Source organism: Mobula hypostoma, chromosome 6 (genome assembly GCF_963921235.1).
Source record: "Mobula hypostoma chromosome 6, sMobHyp1.1, whole genome shotgun sequence".
Classification (NCBI taxonomy): domain Eukaryota; kingdom Metazoa; phylum Chordata; class Chondrichthyes; order Myliobatiformes; family Myliobatidae; genus Mobula; species Mobula hypostoma.
Window position 1 is genome coordinate 177,540,160 of NC_086102.1, and position 21,869 is coordinate 177,562,028.

At 41.9% G+C, this 21,869-nt stretch overlaps 1 protein-coding gene across 3 annotated transcripts in view; it reads left to right on the forward strand.

The window, feature by feature from the left end:
* LOC134348634 (sodium-driven chloride bicarbonate exchanger-like) overlaps positions 1-21,869 on the forward strand; it is a 258,317-nt gene that overhangs the window by 159,147 nt on the left and 77,301 nt on the right. For all 3 annotated transcript variants that reach the window (XM_063052328.1, XM_063052326.1, XM_063052327.1), the window contains one exon: positions 5,889-6,046. In XM_063052328.1, coding sequence (XP_062908398.1) covers positions 5,889-6,046 — 158 coding nt within the window. The remainder of the gene's footprint in view (positions 1-5,888; positions 6,047-21,869) is intronic.

Genomic DNA, 21,869 nt, shown 5'->3' on the forward strand with positions numbered 1-21,869 from the left:
TCACCTTCAATGCATTTCAACTCAGGGATAAAGATACTATCTATTCCTCTCATAAACTTATAAACCCCTATCAAGTTTCCTATCAACCTCTGCTGTTCCAGAGAAAACCAACCCAAGTTTGTCCAATCTCTGTTTATAGAACATGTCTTCTCATCCAGGAAGCATCCCGAGAAAAACGTCTTTTGCTTCCTTTCCAGAGCTTCAACATCCTTCCTGTAGCGGGGTGACCAGCACTGAATGCAATACTCCATTTGCAGCCTAACTAGAATTTTATCAAGCTGCAGCATAACTTCCTGACTTTTGAACTCAATTTCTTGACCAATAAATGCCAGCCCACCATATGCCTTCTTCACCACATTATCAACCTGTGTAGCTACTAGTTGGGAGCTGTGCGGCTGCACCCCATGATTTCTCTGCTCATCAACACTGTTAGAGTCTTAACAGTGTACTGTCTCTTCACAATTGATCTCCCAGGTGCAACACTTTACATTTGGCTGTGGTTAAACTCCATCTGCCATTTCTCTACCAATATCTGCAACTGAACTATATCACACTGTATCCTTTGCCAGAATTCTACACTATCTTCCTATTATCTGCACACTCACCATCCCACGCATCCACGTTTTAATCCCTACAGAAAACCACTAATTACAGCCAGAATAAATCCCATCAACCACTACCCTCTGTCCTCTAAGGGCAGGCCAATTTACCTGTATGAGTCTCCCTTGAGGACCTTGTCAAATACCTTACTAAAATCCATCCACAGACATCATCCCTCAGCTCTACTTTCATCAGTCATCTTCGTGTGAGGCAAGTGTTGTCCTTGATTGAGATTTTTGAGGAGGTGACAAAGCCATGCTGGCTGCCCCTGATTAGGTCATAAATGTCCAATTGCTCATCAATCTTATCCCTAACAATCGCTACGACTGATATGAGATTCACCACTCTATGATCTCCTGGATCATGCATGCTTCCTTCCTTCCTTGAATAATGGAATTACGGTTGCTGCTCGCTAGTCCTCCAGGACCTCATCTGTGTTTCGAGGGAGCACAAAGATTGGTCAATGCCCCAGTAATATCCTCCCTTCCCTCTCAAAAACCTGGGGTATATTGCTTTAAGCCTTGGGGAATGTATTTACCTTAAAGTTCTTTGAGACCCCACACTCCCGTCTTCTCTATCTTGAAGTGCTGTAGGAAATTAAGACACTGCACACTGATCTTCCTGACCTCCATGTCCTTCCCCTTGGTAAATACTGAGGCAAAGTACTGATTTCGGACTTCACCCACATCCTTTGCTTCCAAGCATATGTTCCTGTTTTATGCTTGAGTTGTACGACCTAGATATTTTCTTGCCCTTGATGTATTTATAAAATGCCTTGGAATTCTTCTTAATTCTACTTGCCAGGGATATTTCTTGGCTTTCTTAATTCTCTTAGTTCTTTTCTGGCTTCTTTATATTTCTCAAGAGTTCTGTTTAATTTAATTTCTTAAACTTACATGCATTTCCTTTTTCTCTTGACTAAATTCACCACCCCTCTTAACATCCAAGATTTCCTGTCCTTACCATCCTCGTCCATTCTCCTTTTGGAATATATTTTTTGAGTACTTGGTGGAGTTTATTCTTTCAGTACCTTCCATATGTCAGATGTGAGCATGCCCAAAAAGAGCTCTTCCCAATTAACTCCCTCTAGTTCCTGCCTAACACTTTAGCAATTTACCCTGCTCCAATTTAATACCCTCCCACAAGGTCCATACTGATCATCTGTCATCATCATCATCATTATGTGCTGTGTCATATGACGAGGGTGATCATGGTCTTTTCTCTATCCATGACCATGACAGAAGAAGTTATCTACAGCTATCCTAAAACTGAAGGAGTTGAGATCACTATACCCTAAATGTTTTCTCACTGACTCATCAGGTGCAGTAAGTCCGATCACCTGGTTGTGCTGCTTCTCCCAGCATGTAGGCAGAGACTAAAGACTGCAGCACCAGTGGTGAGGACCACCAAAGTATGGTTAAGGGAGGCGCAGGAGTGCTGACAGGACTACTTTGAGTCAGTGGACTGGACAATAGGGATTCATCTTCGAATCTGAATAAATATGCCACAGTTGTCACTAACTCATCAAGACCTGTGTGGATGAGTCTGTGCCTTCGAGAACCCGAACCAAAAGCTGTGGATGAACCAGGAGATTTAGAGTTTGCTGAGGGCTAGATCTGTGGCACTCAAGTGTCCATATATGACCAATGGAAGGACATTTTAAGAGCTAAAAATCAATTCCAATTGAGATTATAGGCAGAATCAGAAGCATATCAGCTCTGGCAGAGTTTGCAGGTCATTACTTCCTACACAGCAAAACTGAACATCATGAATGGTTGTGATGCTTCACTCTTAGATGAGCTCAATGCCTTTTATGCACGTTTTGAAAAGGAGAATAAAACTACACTTGTGTGAGTCCCTGCAGCATACGGTAACCCCGTGATCTCTGTCTTGGAGGCCGATGTCAAAACTTCTTTCAAGAGGGTGAACCCTCAAAAGGCAGATACAATCTCACTGGCTCTCCATTCGGCCTTAGATCACCTAGACAATAGTAATACCTAAGTCAGACTGCTGTTTATCGATTACAGCTCAGCATTCAACACAATCACACCCTCCGTTCTTATCAACAAGCTCCAAATCCTCAGCCTCAGTACCTCCTTCTGCAACTGGATCCTTGACATTCTCAACCGGAGCCTGAGTAGATTGGAAATAATGCCTCCTCCACACTGACAATCAACACTAGTGCACCTCAAGGATGTGTGTTTAGCCCACTGCTCTATTCTTCCTACTCCCACGATTGTGTCGATTATAAATTTGCTGACAAAACTATTATTGTGGGCAGAATTTCAGATGGTGATGAGGAGGCAAACAGGAGTGAGATTGATAACTGGATGAGTGGTGTTGCAACAATCAGTGAGGAGGTACAGGAGCCTGAGGGGACACACTGAACGTTTCAGAAACTGCTTGCTCCTCTCTGCCATCAGATCTCTGAATGGACCATGAACACTTCATCACTATTTTTTCCCTCTCTTTTTGCACTATTTATTTAATTTCATTTAAAAATTATATATCTACTTATTGTAATGTACAGTTTTTTTATTACTATGTATTGCAATATACTGCTGCTGCAAAACAACAAATTTTAGGACATATGCCAGTGATATTAAACCTGATTCTGATTTTGCCCTTCTTGTAAAATTGCCAACATAATTATTTAAGAAACCCTCTTCGAAGCATATGACAAATTCTAAAGCTCTTGCACTAAGGAGCTGCCAACCTATATCAAGGACGTTAAAGTTTCCCATTATAACAACTCTATTGTTTTTATACCTCTCACCACTCTGCTTGCAAACCTGCTCCTCATACCTGCCGGTGGCTTTTAGAAGGTCTTTCTTGATTTTGAGTTCTTGCCATATAGACTGATGATCTGGAGTGAGTTGGGACAAATTTAATCTTGAGTGGATGAGCCTTTGATTATGTGTCCTCTGACTGCAGTTGTGTTCTAGTCCCTGATTAATCATGGAATTTCACTCCTCCATCTCGTTTATCTCCTCCTATACCTTTTCTAAAATATTGAAATCCTGGAGCTTCTCTCAACCAAGTCTTTGTAACGGTCACAACATCATAGTTCCACCAGCTGGAATTCATCACCCTTACCTTTACTCTTAGCATTAAAATAGGCACACTGCAAGCTGCCTGTCCCAATGTGTCTATTAATTCATTCCTGCCTGTTTTTACTGGGCATGACATCTAACTTCCTCAATCCCAACATTTTCTGACATCCCAACCCCCTGCCAATGAAAATGCTATAAGCAAAGGTTTTTTTTCCCATGCATGAACTGCTTTAGCTGAAATCCAGTGTTAAGTTTGTCACGAATGTGGATGTATAGAAACGTAGCCTGTGCATTGTTAATATTGTACATATCAATATGATGCTGATAACATACATATGTAATATAATGGATGTACGATGAGATAACGAAACAGTAAGTGTGTGGAGGTTCTGTTCCCATCAATGCATTTAGATAAAGGTGTCAATATTTATCTGTAGATATGGGAAGTATTATGTGATGTATAAACTATTTTTGGTTGTCTTTTGAAAGAATGGTTCTACAAAGCAACAGAAAATTCTAACTCACACAAAGCCCGTTAACAGCGGAGGGATTGAATTTTTGAAATAATTACAAAGGAATTAATGAAGATTTGAGCCAAGTGCAGAGTTAATTAAGACAGAATTTAATCCCGTACACTCCTTGAGAGAATGCAGCACAGAGCTGCAATTGCAGTTTTTAAGGCTAATTTAGTATAAACCTTTCAGGCATTTCACTATTGTAGTTGCCAGGACAGCCATTCTACTGTTCTCTTTGCTGTGACTGTCACCTTATGTTGCTGTTTTTGACGCATTGCAGTAGATCGTGAGAGATGAACAGCATATAAATTAAGTAGCATTTTTATGTGAATGTAAAGAAGAGGATGATCCCCATTCCACACTATTATGACAAATTGTAAATTGAAAAATACAGAGTTATAAATTCTTTCGTCAAAGAGGGAGTTATTTTGTAGTTTATATATATTTAAAGTAAATATTCACTTTGATAACGTTACTAAGCACAAGTACATATCCCCAGTAGACTTGGGTGCCATTTGTTAGTTGGAAAACATGATGCTAAAAATAATCCTGGTGTTTATGCTGTGTAAGGGATAACATTAGGGGTGCACATTACACTGACTGAATATAGATCAAATTCTATTTTTATTCAGTATTCTTAAAAATTACTTTTGAGCTCCAGGAACTAATTTCATAATTCTCCATTCTTTTTTTTAATGCTGCAACTAAGTGGACATTTTTTGATATTTGAAATGTATTTTTAAAGTATTTAATGATCTGTCAAATTGCAATATTAAGTTGTCAAAGTGGGATTGAGTTGCACCTTGCCTTCTGAGACAAGGGTTTTTTTTAGCTGGCAGTCTGAAGTGGGGCTACTTTTAGCAGTATTCTATGAGATGGGCACAATGAATTGGAATTAATGTGGTGCGTAATGTGCAAGATGGGGCTGTCCCATTAATACAGGAAAAGCTATTTTTCACCATCAGAAATGCAATATCTTCACAGTCCCTTATTTCAACAACTGAATGACAGGACAGAGTACATTTACAAAAATTGATTTTTCTCAAGATCAGGGACACTATAGATTTACAATGCTGACCATTTCTAAGACTCACAAGAAAGGTGTTTTATTGCAGCAGTGCGTAACAGATGCTGATTTTGTTGTGGTTATATATTTAAAAACACAAGTACCAATGTTCTCAGATCTATATTGCAGATATCTTCATGTTTTCTTCCCTGCCTTCTGACTGCGCTAGTTTCTATCACTTTATTCCTTGCATCCCTTGTCTGCCCACTCACTGTTTCACTCATTATCCCCCCTCGCTGCCACACTCACTGCTCCCCTTTCTATCTCACCTCCCTCCTCCATTATCGGCCCGCCTGACCAATGAACTCGCCATCTGCCACAAACCAGGAAATGCTGAAAATACTCAGCAGGCCAAGAAGCATTTGGCCTGGGGTTGATGACACAATTAACCTAAAATTTTGACTGTTTCGTCTCTCAACTTTCCATCTATTTAAAACTAGAACTTGTCTAAAATTATAATAGAGTGACTTTTAATAGATAATATTTGCCACTTATTCACATATGACTTATTGATCCTTATTACACAGAGCCATAGAAAAGTACAGCACAGAAATGGGCCCTTCAGCCCATCTAGTCCGTGCTGAACCATTTAACCTGGCTGTTATCGACCTGCACCTAGATAACAATTTATAAAATTATATTGTTCTCCTTTAGGTGGATATGCACTTTATGAAAAAGATACCCCCAGGCGCAGAGGCTTCAAATATCCTAGTCGGAGAACTTGAATTTCTGGATCGATCAATTGTTGCGTTTGTTCGTTTATCTCCAGCTGCAGTTTTATCTGGAGTTGCTGAAGTTCCAATCCCAACACGGTGAGTCTTGCAGATGCACATTGCTTGTTATTCTCTGACAAGCAGCTATTCATGATGAATGTGCTGAAACATCAATTAGAACCAAAAACATTTCAGCTGATAAGGACCTTTAGCACAATATGCTCTCTTTTAAGTTCTAATCTTAGAAACCCAAATATTTTAGATCATTTGGGAACTAATTGCTAAGGTGAAAAATATTAGGCCCTCTGCTCAGACCAATGAGAAATTGTTGTTTTCTCCCCTAACACCAATGAAACTGTCAGGGATCGGTGGACTGCTTTGTCTCCAGCCTTCCTTATAGCACCTCTTATTTTATGTCAAAACGAGACTTTTGAGCCCCTGTGGCTTGAATTGAACAGAATAGAACATTTCCTTGAACAGAAGGTAAATCTTTGTTCATTCATTCATTATGTGCAGTGTCATATGATGTGGGTGATCATGATCTATAACCATGATTGTTCTTGGCAAATTTTTCTGCAGAAGTGGTTTGTCATTGCCTTCTTGTGGGCAGTATCCTTACAAGACGGGTGACCCCAGCCATTCTCAATACTCTTCAGAGATTGTCTGCCTGGCATCAATGGTCGCATAACCAGAACTTGTGATATGCACCAATTGCTCATATGACCTTTCACCACCTGCTCCTATGACTTCACATGACCCTGATTAGGGGGATAAGCAGGTTCTACACCTTGCCCAAGGGTGACCTGCGGGCTAGCGGAGGGAAGGAGTGCCTTTACACCTCCTTTGGTAGAGACGTATCTCCACCCTGCCACCCATGGAAAATGTTTACATTTCCAAAAATTGTTTTTTTTCCCTTTGTAAAATGTTCCTTTAAAGTTCTCCTGTGTTGCTAAGTTGCCCCATTTTCCCACTTATGGTTGATTTGACGAAAGCAGAAAACAGTACTTTTTTGACAGAGTAATTTCTTAATAGTCCATTGAAAGAAATGTTAACCCTGTTCAAATGTAATTTACAATGTGATTCTGGGTGTAAGGAAATAAAACTCAGAGAACTGTACTGAGCGTGGTGGTGAGATTGGTGACATTTATTAAGACAGAGGTTTTGCAATGAGCTCACGAAGGATCGCTGCTACATTAATATTCATGGGGATGAGAAAAGTTTAAATATTAATGTGGCATTGATGGATAAAGTCACGTAGGATACCTTCTATGTTACAAGGGCTTCAATGTTGGATGTAAATAATCTGATATAGGGGAGAACCATTTTTATTCTTTACATTTTTCCCCCGTCATAGATTTTCAGACCACAATTATCGATGTTGACACAGAAGAATCATGCTCGGCTGAGTCAGAAGCATATTTAATGATGCTGCTCTTAATTCATTTAGCATGTTTCTTGTGGGGAAAGTAGGTCATGTTAATGCACAATGTGTCTGTTGCTGGTCAATCAAAACTAGCCAGGTTTTAATCCTTCTGCATCTCTCACAGTTCATCTTTTACAGTGGGCCTGTCTGAGCAGTCCTGAACCACTGCTGGGAACCAGAGACATGGAAGTCCCATTTAATATACTTCTACAAAATGCTGGAGGAACTCAGCAAGTCAGGCATTAATGGAAATGAATATACAGTTGAAGTTTTGGCTGAGCCCCTTCTTCAGGCCCAAGACATCGACTGTTTATCCATTTCCATAGATGCTGCCTGACCTACTGAGTTCCTCCAGCGTTTGGTGTCTATTGCTTTGGATTTCCAGCTCTGCAATTTTCTGGTACTTATTTGCACTATGTGTCTGACAAGCCTATCCTTTCCTCTGTGAAGACCGAAATTTAACTCTGCTCTTAAAGTGCAGCCCTCTTCTGTAAATGCTAGCACATTTGTTACCTTAATTCCATAGGACCATAAGGAGCTGAATTAAGCCATTCAGCCCATCGAGTCTGCTCATACCTTCTGTGCCTTCATGTTACCTTTGTGCCTTTGTCCTTTTTGTTCAAAGACTATTATGTATGGATGTTATGTATGGTGGGCTGAGATACGTCTACCAAAAGAGGTGCCAGGCACTCCGTCCCTCTGCTAGCCTGCAGGTCACCCTTGTGCAAGGTGTAGCACCTGCTTAGCCCCCCCCCCCCGCCCCAATCAGTGTCACGTGAAGCTATGGGAGCAAGTGGTGGATGGTTGTATGAGCAGCACAATCCTAGTTATGTGACCGCTGATGCCAGACAGACCATCCCTGGTGAGACACTGCCTAGAAGAAGGCAATGGCAAACTATTTCTGTAGAAATATTTGCCAGGAACAATCATGGTCATGGGTAGACTGTGATCGTCTATGTCATATGACACAGTACGTAATGATGAAGATGGGCATTTGCCAGGCTTCCATCATCTACAAACTTTGATTTTCCATTCTTTCTACCCATTTTCCCATCTCACTCTCCTTTGAAACTTCCTTGCCCCCTTACCTAACTTGTCTCTGTCAGACTGCTGATGAACATGTTGACCCTGTTTCTCATTCCACACTCGCTGCCTGACCTGAGCAAATTTCAGGCCAAAACCAGGGTATTTTAGCCATAACATTGATTGTTCTTTTCCCTATATATATGCAGCCAGAGCTATTGAGTTCCAAACTCCAAAATCCAAAGTAAATTTATTTTCAAGTTACATATATGTCATCATACACAATCCTGAGATTCGTTTTCTAGCAGGCTTACTCAGTAAGTCCAAGACACATAACAGAATCAATGCAAGACTACACCCAACAAGACAGACATGCAATCAATGTGCAAAAGACAGCAAACTCTTCAAATATAAAAGAAAAGTAATAAATAAATAAGCTATAAGTAGAGAACATGAGATGAAGAGTTCTTGAAAATGGGTCCATATCTGTGGAAACAATTCAGTGATGGGGCAAGGGGAGGAGAAGATGGCGGCGAGATGCAGCGCGCGCGGCCACTCCGAAATGATATCGGTATTTGTTAAGTAGGTACCGTGCACAATCCTGATTTGATGGAGACAGATGTGAGAAGCGCGGAGGAACATCTGGAGAAACTTCTGAAATGCCTGCTTCGCTGCTGCTGCTATTGTGCGATTGAGAATCTCGGAGAGGAAGGCCCCAAATCCTCGGCTTTGCCTATTGCCTGTTGCCGGGGCCGGGGTCGAAGCACTCGGCAGAGATGGTGCTCGGTGCTGAGCATCAGAGGGCTGGTTGGAAGCTCGAAGTTTTTGGACGGACTCAAGAATCGGTTGTGGTCGGGTGCTTCCAGGGTGCTGCATCAGCACTGGAGGTTCATGGCAGGAAGAGTTTTTCTTCCTTCTACCGTCTGTGTGAGATGATGGGACTTTCGAGAGACTTTGTGACTTTTTTTTAACGGTGCCCATGGTCTGTATCAAATTACGGTATTGCTTTGCACTGTTGTAACTATATGTTATAATTATGTGGTTTTTGTCAGTTTTTTAGTCTTGGTTTGTCTTGTGTTTCTGTGATATCACACTGGAAGAGCATTGTATCATTTCTTAATGCATGCATTACTAAATGACAATAAAAGAGGACTGCGTGTCCTCATAATCTTAAAAAAAAAAGTGAAGTTATCCCTACTGGTTCAGGAGCCTGATGGTTGAGGGATAATTCCTGAACCTGGTGGTATGGGTTCTGGGGCTTCTGTACCTTCTCCTGATGGCAGTTGTGTGAAGAGAGAGCATGGTCTAGTTGGTGAGGGTTCCTTGATGATGGGTGCTGCTCTCTTGTGACGGTGCTCTGTGTAGATGTGCTCAGTGGTGGAGAGGACTTTATCCGTGATGAACTGGGCCATCATGTTTGTTGGATTTTCTGTTTGAACATGGGCATGGTGTTTCCGTTCCAGACCGTAATGCAACCAGTCAATATACTCTCCACCACACATCTTTGTCAAAATGTTAGATGTTGTGCCAAATCCTTGCAAGATTCTAAGGAAGTAGATGCACTGCTGTGGTTTCTTCATAATAGCACTTGTGTGCTGGGCCCAGGACAGGGCCTCTGAAATGATAAAACCATCCAGCATTTTGTCTGTGTTTTTCAAGATTGTCTGTATTGGCAGAATCTCTTGTGTCTGAGCATTTTTGATATTTTCGGTTTTATTTTGTATTCCTTTTTTTCCCACTCAGGTTTGTATCACAAGCAGCTTTTGCTTATTGCAGTTACTCCTCCTTCATTGGTTGTTGATTAGAGTTAACTGTGTTACAAGGAGGCAGGTTCACGGGTTTGGTAAATGAGACAGAAGACACTGATTATGAATTCCACATTGATCATTTATTTACAAAGAGTAAAGCATTTGACCAAATTTCTAAGTCCTGCCAAGTTACACTAACCATTCAACAAACAGGTACTTGGTGAAGAATGTGCGTGGGCCCTTCTGTATCTGCAGCGTACTTTTTCAGAGGGCCTTCAGCACTGGTCGTGACCTCAGTGTGAAAATTAGTGCCCTGAAGACAACGGAAAGGCACCTGTAACTGGACTGTGGTGCCCCGGTGTCATGGCACAGAAGGCAACCAATGGGGAAGTACTGCTGCATCGTTCAAACAGGCGTAGAAGCGGCTTTTCAACTGACAAGTAAACTAATTTCTATTTGCCACCACACACATTTCTAAACATTAACTCATCACCAAATCCCAATCCCATGGACTCTTACCGAATGTCACAGCCCTTGGGTGAGAGTTTATGAAAATCCTTGGAAACTTTGAATACGAATTATGTTCACTGGTTTTCCCATTAGCTACCCTGATAATTACATCTTTAGAAAACATTTACAAAGTAAAATCATAAAATAGTTATCAGAGAGAATGAAGACATCCAGCTCTCTGTGAAAGTCAAATCTCATAGCCGTTTCCTTATGAATTTTCCCTCATGATCTATTTGCCTGATTTTTTTACAATTGATTTTCTTCCCCTTATACTTGCAACCGCTAGCCTTTGATCACTAGTGGCAACAGCCTTCCACTATTGACCTGTTCTGAACCCTTCATTATTTTATATACTGTGCGCAGACCTCCATTCAATCCCAGTACCTACAATTTACCATTATAGATATAGTCCCTCATCTTGGGATGATTCTGATAAATCTTTTTTGGACCTTCTCTAATGTCATGTCCTTCCTATGATTCAATGAACACAATACTCCATTTAAGTTTGGATTGGTGTTTCTAATGATCTAAGGCAGCGGTCCCCAACCACCGGGCCGCGGACCGGTACCGGGCCGCAAAGCATGTGCTACCAGGCCACGAGGAAACGATATGATTTGGCGATATGAGTCAGTGGCACCTTTCCTCATTCCCTGTCACGCCCACTGTTGAGTGAGTGTATGCGAGGTCATTACACACACGTTATCCATGTCAATGCGGGAAGAAGATCAACTCCTCGAGCTTGCAAATGACGGCGGGCTGAAAAATATGTTTGACATAACATCTCTGGATCAAAGTCAAGGCTAAATATCCTGAGATAGCCACGAAAGCACTGAAAACTTTGCTTCCATTTCCAACATATCTCTGCAATGAATGCAACGTAAACTAAATTGCAGAATAGACTGGACATGAGGAACCCCCTTCGAGTATCGCTGTCTCCCATCACCCCTCGATGGCACCATTTTGTTGCAGGGAAACAAGCCCAGGGCTCCCACTGATTCAGCGATATTGGTGTGTTGCAATGATTTTATATATTCGTACGAGGAAAATATGTGCTGTGTGTTTAATATCCAAACGTTACTTAAAATGTTATGATGCCATTGACTTATAAGTGACTTATAATGGACCTGTCACTATATTCATGCAAGGAAAATATGCACTGTGTGTTTAATATTAAATTTGTTAGATAAACCCTTTTAGAAACGAAATTGAGTGTATTAGCCACTTATCACCTATATTCCGGTCGTGATTGACAGCACCAACCCTCCCCCTGCCCCCCCGTACAGAATCGCCAAAAACGATTTGCAGAAAAAAATCGGCACATCCATGCATGCGCAGGTCACGCATGTGCGCACGGGTGCCCACACAAGGCTTCAAGGTGATGGTAGTCTTTCTCGGGGTATACAGAACATATTTGACTGCTACTCTTGTCTGTTGGCAACCCTCCCCCACCCCCCCCGGGTTGGCTGGTTCTCCGCAAGAATATTGTCAGTAATAAACCGGTCCGCTGTGCAAAAAAGGTTGGGGACCCCTGATCTAAACCATGGTTTGAAAGGGAATTGTTCATGTATAAGTAGATACATCTGGGCAGAGGTACAGAAGTCTGAAGACCCATACTCGGTGTGGAACAGCTTCTTCCCACCTGCTGTCAGATTTCTAAATGACCCATGAACACTAACACATTATTCTTTTTTTGCACTATTTATTTATTTTAGAAGGAGGTGTGTGAAAAATATATGTAATTCAAAGGAAGCATTGTAACTATTGAGTTGTCCTGCTGTTAACCTTTGATCTTTAGCATGTAAAACGTCATGTAATATTGGGTTGAGGAGGCCTCTTCGTCCGAGAGTGTTCAGGCTTCTTCTGTCTGCATTTTGAACTATTGTCCTCCAGGCATGAGCTCCTGTTACGGAAGGGTTTCATATTCCTCTTCATTCTTTCCCTTTTCATGCCGGTTACAGCTTCTGTGTGGCAAGCAACCATGTGCCTTTTCACTGTCACATGACTGCAGCGTAACATGCACTACAATTATTCGATTGTGCATTTTATGTTCAGTGAGGCATTGCCTTAGAGACTAATTATAGGATTTTGCTTTCTTTGCATAGACAGTTGCAAAGTTTTACTGCCCTGTGGTTTGTGTTCTTTGTTGTGTGGTTAGGAGTTCCACGGAACTAACATCTTTTCTATTGGAAACAAATAACCTTGTTTCCCAGGAGGGTCTCTTCAGGTTTTTGTTTACTTCCAACTGGTCAGGGAAGTGATCAATTTCTTTGTCGAAGTGGTTTTGGAAACATTTTGCTTGCTGTGTGTGCTATTGATGGGGGAAACAAGAATCAATAGTAATCTCTTTTCAATTGCACACTGAGTGTAGCTGCTAAAATAGTGGAAAGTTTGTTTCTGGCTACTGTTCTTTGGTCATGTTCAATTTTATTTTTGCTTGCATTTGTTGGGGCGTGTCTGTTACTTTGCTCATGTGGAAATGATCTGGGATGTATTGTCATGGAAGTTTCATTGTTATTGAAAGTACCATTCAAATATTATTCCATGGAACAGTACTGTTGTAGGAGCTGATATTAGGTCAGTAATGGTAGTGGTTAGCACAAGGCTTTACAGTGCCAGTGATCCGGGTTCAATTCCTGCCACTGCCTGTAAGGAGTTTGTACGTTTGTGTGTGTGTGTGTGTGTGTATTTATATTTAATTCTGCAAATCACCTCAAATTTTTGACTTAGTTTTTGATCAATTGCATAGTTAGTGATATCTGAATAGTTTGTAAACCTTAAATATACAAAGTTGCCATTCATTGCATAATAAACAAAAATACATCATAAATATATTTATTTCCAAAATCAAATTGAGCGAGAGAAATGTAGTATTTCCTTTAGCACCATCCTTATGACACCTCACCAAAATGTGTGATAGGTTTAATTATGAGAAAATTTGTGAGAAACAGGACAAACAATACTTTCCTATATTCCATAAGAGATAGGAGAATTAGGCCATTTGGCCCATCGAGTCTGCTCTGCCATTTCATCCTGGCTGATCCACTTTCCCTCTCAGCTTCAGTCTCCTGCCCCCGCCCCCATATGCCATGACTAATCAATAATCAACCTCTTCCTTAAATATGCATAAAGACTTGTACTCCACAGCTGTCTGTGGCAACAAATTCCACGGATTCACCACTCACTCGCTCAAGAACTTACTTCTCAACAAAATTCTAAAGGGACACCCCTCTGTTCTGAGGCTGTGTCCCGTGGTCTTAGACCCTCCCACCATAGGAAACATCCTCTCCACATCCACTCTGTAAATGCCTTTCACCATTCAATAGGTTTCTATTAGGTCACCCCTCATTCTACAGACCCAGAGCCATTAAATGCTCTTCATATGACAAACCGTTCAGTCCTGGAATCATCTTCCTGAAACTCACTGGAACGCACTCCAGTTTCAGCACAATTTTTCTAGGATATGGGACCCAAAACTGCTCACAATACTCCAAGTGAGGCCTCACCAGTGCTTTACAAAGTCTCAACACTACATCCGTGCATGTTCTAGTCCTCTTGAAATAAATGCTAACATTGCATTTGCCTTCCTCACCACAGACTCAACTTGTACATTAACCTACACACATCAAGGTTGCTGGTGACCGCAGCAGGCCAGGCAGCATCTCTAGGAAGTGGTACAGTCGACGTTTCGGGCCGAGACCCTTTGTCAGGACTAACTGAAGGAAGAGCTAGTAAGAGATTTGAAAGTGGGAGGGGGAAGGGAGATTCAAAATGATAGGAGAAGACAGGAGGGGGAGGGATGGAGCCAAGAGTTGGACAGTTGAGTGGCAAAAGGGATATGAGAGGATCATGGGACAGGAGGCCTAGGGAGAAAGAAAAGGGGGAGGGGGGAAACCCAGAGGATGGGCAAGGGGTATAGTCAGAGGGACAGAAGGAGAAAAAGGAGAGAGAGAGAAAGAATGTGTGAATATAAATAAATTTCAGATGGGGTACAAGGGGGAGGTGAGGCATGGTAAATTAACCTTTAGAGTCTCCTGCATAAGGACTCCCAAGTCCCTTTGTGCCTCAGATTTTTGTATTTTCTTTTGATTTAGAAAATAGTCAACCCTTTCATTTCTTCTACCAAGGAGCATGACCATACACTTCCAACACTGTATTCCATCTTCCACTTCTTTGTCCATTCACCTAATCTGTCAAAAATGCCTGCCCCTCCATCTATTTTATTATCTGCAAACTTTGCAACAAAGTCATCAATCCCATCATCCGAATCATGGACATATAACTTAAAAATAATCGGTCCCAACAGGCCCCTGTGAAGCACCAGTAGTCACCAACAGCCAACCAGAAAAGGCTTCCTTTATTCCCACTCCTCGCCTCCTGCCAACCTGCCGCTGCTTTATAAACACAAAATCCTCTGCAGATGCTGGGGTCAAAGCGACACGCACAACACGCTGGAGGAACTCAGCAGGTCGGGCAGCATCCGTGGAAACGAACAGTCAACGTTTCAGGCTGAGACGTTAGTCCTGAAGAAGTGTCTCGGCTCAAAACGTTGACTGTTCGTTTTCAAGGATGCTGCCTGACCTGCTGAGTTCTTCCAGCATCTTGTGCGAGCCGTTGCTTTATCCATGCCATAATCTTTCCTGCAATACTATGGGCTCATTCTTGTTAAGCAGCCTCACGTGTGGCACCCTGTCAAAGGCCTTCGGAAAATCCAGTTACACAATATCAACCAATTCTCCTTTGTTTATTTTGCTTGTTATTTCTTCAAAGATTTTTCCTTGAGGAAACCATGCTGACTGCAGCCTATTTTATTTTGTGCCTCCAAGTACCCCAAAACCACATACTTAACAATCGACTCCAACATCTTCCCAACCAATGAGATCAGACTAACTGGTCCATAATTTCCTTTCTTTTGCCTCTCTCCCTTCTTGAAGAGTGGAATGACATTTGCATTTTTCCAGTCTTCTAGAAGCATTCCAGAACCCAGTGATTCTTGAAAGATCATTAGGACCTCTGTTACCAGGAACTTCCACCATACTGCTAGTGTCTTCCACAGTGAAGACAGGTGCAATACACTTATTCAATTTGCCTGCCACTTCATTGTTCCCCTGTTACTACCTCTCTAGCATCATTTTCTAGTGGTTCAATATCCACTCTCACCTCTCTTTTACACTTTGTTTCTGAAGAACCATGGCTATCAAGGGAAGTCAAAGCCAATATAAAAACTTTTATGTTGGTTTTGACTTCCCTTGTTAGCCATTGCTGTGTCATCTTGCCTTTAGAATACTTCTTCCTCTTTGAGATGTAGATATCCTGTCCCATCCGAATTGCTTCCAGAAATTCCAGCATTTGCTGCTCTGCCGACGTCCCTTCCAGTGTTCTTTTCCAATCAGTTCCAGCCAACTCTTCTCTTATGCCTCTGTAATTCCTTTTCCTCCTTTGTAATACTGTTACATCTGACTTAGCCTCTCCTTCCCAAACTTCTGTGTGATTTTGATCATATTATGATCACCTCCCCTAGTGATTCGTTTACCTTAAGCTCTCAATTTAATTCTGGTTCATTGCACAATACCCAATCCAGAATAGCTGATCCCCTATTGGACTCAACCCGAGCTGCTCTAAAAAGCCATCTTGTAGGCACTCTAGAAATTTCCCCTCTTCGAATCCAGCACCAACATGATTTTCCCAATCTACCTGTATATTGAAATCCCCCATCACTATTGTAACGTTACCCCTTTGGCATACATTTTATATCTCCCATTGTAATTTGTAGACCACATTCTTCTACTGTTTGGGGGTCTGTATGTAACTCCCATCAGGGTCTTTTTACCCTTGCAGTTCCTTAGCTCTATCTACAATGGTTCAACATCTTCCGACCCTATGCCACCTCTTTCTAATGATTTAGTTTTGTTTTTTTACCCCCTCTGCCTTTCTGCCTGTCCTGCCAATACAATGTGTATCCTTGGACATTAAGCTCCCAGCTATAATCACCTTTCAGCCATGATTCAGTGATGCCTACAACATCATACATGCTGCTCTGTAACGGTGCTGCAAATTCAACACACACAAAATGCTGGAGGAACTCAGTAGCTCAGGCAGCGTCTATGGAGAAGAGTAAGCAGCTGACGTTTTTGGCTGAGACCCTTCCTCAGGACGAAGGGTCTAGAAGCAGTCCTGAAGAAGGGTCTCAGACTGAAACATCGACCGTTTACGCTTCTCATATGATGCTGCCCGTCCTGCTGAGTTCCTCCAGCATTTTGTGTGTGTTGCTTTGGATTTCCAGCATCTGCAAACTTTCTCCAGTTTGTGATTTACTTTACCGTATTAATTTTTCTATTTGTTACGGCACTGAGCTTTTTTTCTTGCTGTTTTTAGCATGAATTTAAGTAGTATGATTTAAAGAAAATTTTACAAGTGCAATTGTGTTTTGCATTTATGAAATACCTGATGCTGATCAAAGAAAAGCTAGTTTAATGATTGTTTCGTCTTCAGTTGGACATTAAGGAAATTATTTATATTGAAACATTGATATTCTCAACACAGGTGCCCCCCCCTCCCCCAGTGCTGTGTGCTCGGCCAATTGCTGTACACCCTGCTCCTGGTTTCACATGACCACATGGTCAAATGTTCGAACAATCACAACTATGATGTGATGGCCTCCAGAGAGGAGGTGGAAGAGCTCGAAGTCTGGTGCCAGGCAGATAGCCATTACCTTAATGTCACCATGACAAAGGAGGTAGTTATGTTCTTCAGGAGAACTTGTACTACTCACACTTTCATTTACATCGGTGAAACAGCAGTGGATCGACAAGGTGTTTCAAACTCTTGGGAGTACACATCACACACAACCTCTCCTAGTCCCAGGACACATCCTACACAGTCCAGAAAGCTCATCAATGCCTCTACTTTCTGAGAAGGCTGAAGAGACCTGGACTATGCACATCAATACGCATGTGCAGTAGAGAGCTTCCTGACACGCTGTATCATTGCTTGGTATGGAAACTGTTGCAGACAGGAAGTCTCTACGAAAGGTAGTCTAAACTGCCCAACACATCACCAGCACCAGCCTACCTGCCGTCAAGAACATATACGGAATGGTGCCAGAAAAAGGCCAGCAACATCACGAAGGATCCTAGCCACCCTGTTCATGGACAGTTTGTCCCCCTCCGTGTAGCACATCTATATGGAGTGAAATCACAGGAAAGCAGCATCCACCATCAGGAGGAAGGCACAGGAACCTCAGGGCTCACACAACACATTCAGGAACCGTTATTACCCCTCAACCATCAGGGTCTTGAACCAGTGGGAGGAGGCTACGTAGCATTTGTGCCAGGACCACCAGACTCAAAAATAGTTCCTTTTCCCAAGCAGTAAGGCTGATCAACACCTCCACCAACTAACTCCACCACTACTTTATTATTTTCTGTCAGTCACCACCTTATGTACAGTCTCGCATCACTATATGGACCTACGGTCAATCTATGTATATAAGCTATGTTATGCATTTCTATTTCTAGTGGTTTTTAAAATCTATTTTTATGGTCTTTATCTTTTGTGAATTTTTGTGCTGCATTGGATCCAGAGTGACAATTATTTCATTCTCCTTCACACGTCCTCTCTGTCAATGTCAGCAAGACCAGGGAGCTGAATTATTGATTTCAGGAGGAGGAAATCAGAAGCACATGAACCAATCCTCATCCGTGGATCAGAGAAAGAGAGGGTCTGCAACTTTAAATTCCTTGGTGTTATTATTTCCTGGATTTAGCACACAAGTGCAATTGCGAAGAAAGCACAGCAGTGCTTCTATTTCCTTCGAAGCTTGCGAAGATTCAGCAGGGCATCTAAAACTTTGACAAACTTCCCTAGATATGTGCTGGACAGTATATTGACTGGTTGTATCACAGCCTGGTATGGAAACTCCAATGCCCTTGAACAGAAGATTCTACAAAAAGTAGTGGATACGAACCAGTCCATCACGAGTAAAGCCCTCCCACCATTGAGCACATCAAAAGCAGCATCCACCACCAGGGACCCCCACCACCCAGGACATGCTCTCTTCTTGCTGCTGCCATCGGGAAGAAGGCACAGGAGCCTCAGGACTCTCACCACCAGGTTCAGGAACAGTTGTTACCCCTCAACCATCAGGCTCTTGAACCAGTGGGGATAACTTCACTCATTTTCACTTGCCCCATCACTGTGTTGTTCTCACAACTTATGGATTCACTTCTGAGGACTCTTCATTTCATGTTCTTGATATTTTTTGCTTATTTATTTGTTATTTTTTTGTATTTGCGTAGTTTGTTTTTTGCACATTGGTTGTTTGTCCACCCTGTGGGATGCAGTCATTCATTGATTCTATTGTGTTTCTTAGATTACTGTTTATGCCTGAAGAAAGATGAATATTGTATATGGTGACATATACGTACTTTGATAATAAAATTAATTTGAACAGTGTACAGGAATAGTCCTGAATCTCAAATTAAGTTTCTGTAGACACGATGATAGAAGACAAGTTATTGTTATATATACACAGGAAGATGAATAGTCAGGTGCTATAATAAGCTTCTCTGCAGCAGCATCACCTGCACATAGCATTAGTAAGATATCATTCAAAAGAGAAACATAAATTAATATCACCGGCACATGTTGCTGATTGAACAAATTATCCAAAACTATCCAAGAAAGAACATAATTATGTTACGAGAATACACATAAAATTAAGATGTTTGCTGGCCTGGGCTAGCATCAGTGGCATCAGCAGTTGGTCTGCCACCTGCCCTCAGGGGAAGGAGAGATAAGGAACAATGGAGCAGCGTCTGGAGATGTGTAATGAGGGGATGTGGGAGAGAGAGCTGTCTGGAGCGGCTCCCCCCTTTGAACCCTGAACTGTTTGAAGTGATGGACAGGCGATACCCCAGCAGGGGGATAAAAAGGGACAGGTTCGCTAAGACAGACACACACGCCACCCGAGGTAACGAGACCCTGGAAGCGGTACGCTTCTCACGAGTGGGTGAGAAGTACCGGACAACGCACAGGGTGGAAAGGTACGATCAGCGGGAACCCGGTGTGTGTCCGCCCTTGCCTGGGTGCCGGGATCACTGCAGAGGATCGACCGCATCTGGAGGAGGGGTCACAGTCGGTGACCTCAGGTGACATCACCAAGGACCCGCCCAAAAGTTGCTCGTGAGCAATCTCGCTGGTCTGTGAGTGAAGCTGTGCTGAATGATGAGTTGTTCTCTCTGTCTCTCTTCCCCCACGTTGTCCACCGCCATGGCAACGATTACTGCGAACTGAACTACTAACTGGACTGAACTTTGAGTCATTTTGAAATTGGTCATTTACCCCTAGACAACGATAGAGCTTGATTGATGCTGTTATCTTAATTCTGTGCACATGTGCGTTTATCATCGCTGAACTGTTGCATTTATTATCCTTTCGATTAATGTGTTGCTTGTTTCTTTAATAAAACTTTCTTAGTTCTAGTACTCCAGACTCCAACTGAGTGATCCATTTCTGCTGGTTTGGCAACCCAGTTACGGGGTACGTAACAATTAGAACAATAAAAGAAGTCCATTGTAATGCACAGCAATCACAGAGTTGCTATTCTAAGCTGGTGGTTTGGGTTGTGCAGCTTGGCTGAAGGGAAGTAACCATTCTTGAACCTGGTGGTGTGGGACTTCAGGATCTGTCTGATGGTAGTTGTGAGAATATGGCTTGGCCCTGATGATGAGGATCTTTGATAGGCTATGCCTTCTTGAGGCAGAGTTGATCAATTAGCATTGGATGTTAAACTCTGAGGGCAGGTACATATTAAATTTAGAGACTTACGCTGAATACTTTAATAAATACAGTATTGTGCAAAAGTCAGAGGTGCATATATATAGCCAGGGTGCCTAAGATTTTTGCACAGTACTGTAGTCATTTTATGTATTGCACTGTACTGCTGCCGTGAAAAAAGAACACATATCATGACATATGTGAGTGATGATAAACCTGAATCTGATACAGGTCTCCATTGTGGACTGAGAGTGAGAAGGGGGCAGGGAGAGGGGAATATGGTTGGGAAAAGGGGAAGGGAGAGGGGAGGGAGCAGGAAGCACCAGAGAGACGTTCTGCAATGATCAGTAAACCAATTCTTTGAAATCAAATGACCTTGCCTGGTGTATCAGGGCTAGGTGTGTCTGCACATGCATCATCACCCACCCCCCCACCCTGGCGCTCCTTCTCAGCCACCTGTCCCACACCCTTCCCGCGCACCCCACCCTCATCATTAGCAACATCCTTTGCACCTGCCAGATTTACAGCCTCGCTCTCCACTCCACATTGACAAAAACAGTACTGTGCTAAAGTCGTAAGCACCCTAGCTACATATATATAATGTGTGTGTGTGTGTGTGTGTGTGCCTGACTTTTACACAGCACTGTAGATATACGTATAAAACTAGAGTCATTTTAACAGCAACTAGGAACCAATGTCAACAAGACAAGCAACGATGTGTCTGAGGTTCACAGGTTCTGAATAAGTACCTATCATTTGGAATATTTTATTCAATCTAAAAGTAGATTTTATAAATCTAAAAATAAAAAGAGGGGAATAAATTTGTGACTGAAAGAGACAAAGGAGACTTAAAGGAAAACTCTTTATTTCAACTTTTATTTCAATTTATCAGTTTTCAAAAAAACTAACAACAATTAAAATCGGAAGCAATGAGACTACCATTAAGATGAGGGGCTACAATTTTTGCAATAATTACTAAGTCTCTTGTGCAAGTTGTCTATGTTTACAGCTTCACTTTAGAATACGGTGTTATTTAGAGAAATACAGTGCAAGATTTGGATGTAGGAACAAGATAGAGCAGAGGAGAACTTTGCAATTGTATATGGACGGTACAGGAAGGAGGTACAGAACCCTGAAGACACACACTCAACGACTCAGGAACAGCTTCTTCCCCTCGGCCCTCAGATTTCTGAATAGATACTGAACCCATGAACACTACCTCACTACTTTTTTATTCTTATTTTTGCACTACTTAGTTAATTTAGCTATTTTTATATATACATATATAATATCTAATTATGTATAGAGATATTGATATATATCTATTATTATGTATTACATTGATCTGCTACTGCAAAAACAATAAATTACAATATGCCTGTGATTAAACCTGATTCTGATACTGTATATATGTTTGCTGGAGTTTGCTGTCCAATTTACTCTT